The sequence below is a fragment of the Bison bison genome, unplaced genomic scaffold, assembly GCF_000754665.1.
Source record: "Bison bison bison isolate TAMUID 2011002044 unplaced genomic scaffold, Bison_UMD1.0 scf7180017864213, whole genome shotgun sequence".
Lineage (NCBI taxonomy): Eukaryota > Metazoa > Chordata > Mammalia > Artiodactyla > Bovidae > Bison > Bison bison.
The window spans coordinates 2054190-2055391 of NW_011494785.1; the positions used below are offsets into that span (position 1 = coordinate 2054190).

General features: G+C 65.5%; 1 protein-coding gene across 1 annotated transcript in view; it reads right to left on the reverse strand.

Annotated features, from left to right (window-relative positions):
* The window catches only part of KCNA6 (potassium voltage-gated channel, shaker-related subfamily, member 6), a 2231-nt gene extending 1328 nt beyond the window's left edge, over positions 1 to 903 (reverse strand). Inside the window, exon 1 of the mRNA XM_010844987.1 lies at positions 514 to 903. Coding sequence (XP_010843289.1) covers positions 514 to 903 — 390 coding nt within the window. The remainder of the gene's footprint in view (positions 1 to 513) is intronic.
* Between the last annotated feature and the right edge of the window lie 299 nt (positions 904 to 1202).

A 1202-nucleotide genomic window follows, 5' to 3' on the forward strand; every position in this document is an offset into this window, starting at 1 on the left:
CAACCTGATGACTCTGAGGATGGCCAGCGAGGTGGCCTGCTCACCCTTCTGGTTCCCCTCCTGCTCTGCTATCTCGGTGCCCAGGGTGATGAAATAGGGGATGATGGCCACGATGTCGATGAAGTTCATGATGTTTTTGAAGAAGTGCGTCTTGCTGGGGCAGGCGAAGAAGCGCACCACCAGCTCGAAGGAGAACCAGATGATGCACAGCGTCTCGACGATGAAGAAGGGGTCCGTGAAGATGTTGGCGTTGTAGACCACGGTGGTGTTGTCCAGGCGGTGGACGGCTCCCGGGAAGTCCTTCTCGTCCTTCAGCTCGGGCAGCGTCTCCAGGCAGAAGATGACGATGGAGATGAGGATGACCATAACGGAGACGATGGCGATGACCCGCGCGGGCCCCGAGCTCTCCGGGTACTCGAAGAGCAGCCACACCTGGCGCTGGTACTCCTTCTCGGGCAAGGGCCGTTCCTCCTCCTTGATGAAGCCCTCGTCCTCGCGGAACTTCTCCATGGCCTCCTCGCCCAGCTCGTAAAACTTGATCTCCTCGGAGAACATGTCCAGCGGCACGTTGACCGGCCGGCGCAGCCGGCCCCCGGACTGGTAGTAGTAGAGGATGGCGTCGAAGCTGGGCCGGTTGCGGTCGAAGAAGTACTCGTTCCTCAGCGGGTCGAAGAAGCGGACGCGGCGGCCGGGGTCCCCCAGGAGCGTGTCCGGGAACAGCGACAGGGTGCGCAGCTGCGTCTCGAAGCGCAGCCCCGAGATGTTGATGACCAGCCGCTCGCTACTACAGCAGCCGCCGCCACCGCCGCCGGCCTCCGGGAAGTCTCCCGCATCCTGTTGCTCGCCCTCCGGCCCGCGGACCTCCCCCGGCGCCGCCAGCGTCAGGGATTTCTCTGATCGCATGTCCCCTCCGCGCTGCGCTCCCCGCCGCTAGGACGGCGCCCACTACACGACCACCACCCGGGCGCCGCGGCGCCTCCCAGCTCTCGGCGGCGCCCTCTTTGTAGGGTGGGGCTCGCAGTCCGACCCGGCGGCGGGTCCCTGAGTTCCGAAGCCCTGGTCTCTGCCGGGCTAGGTCTGGGGAGGCGACCAGGGAGTGGAGGGTTCGGCCCCGCGCCTCCAGGTATCCGCGCCGAATGCCAGATGGAGCTTGGAGTACCTGGAACCGCAGCCTGGCGCGTGTGCAGCTGGACGCCCGAAAA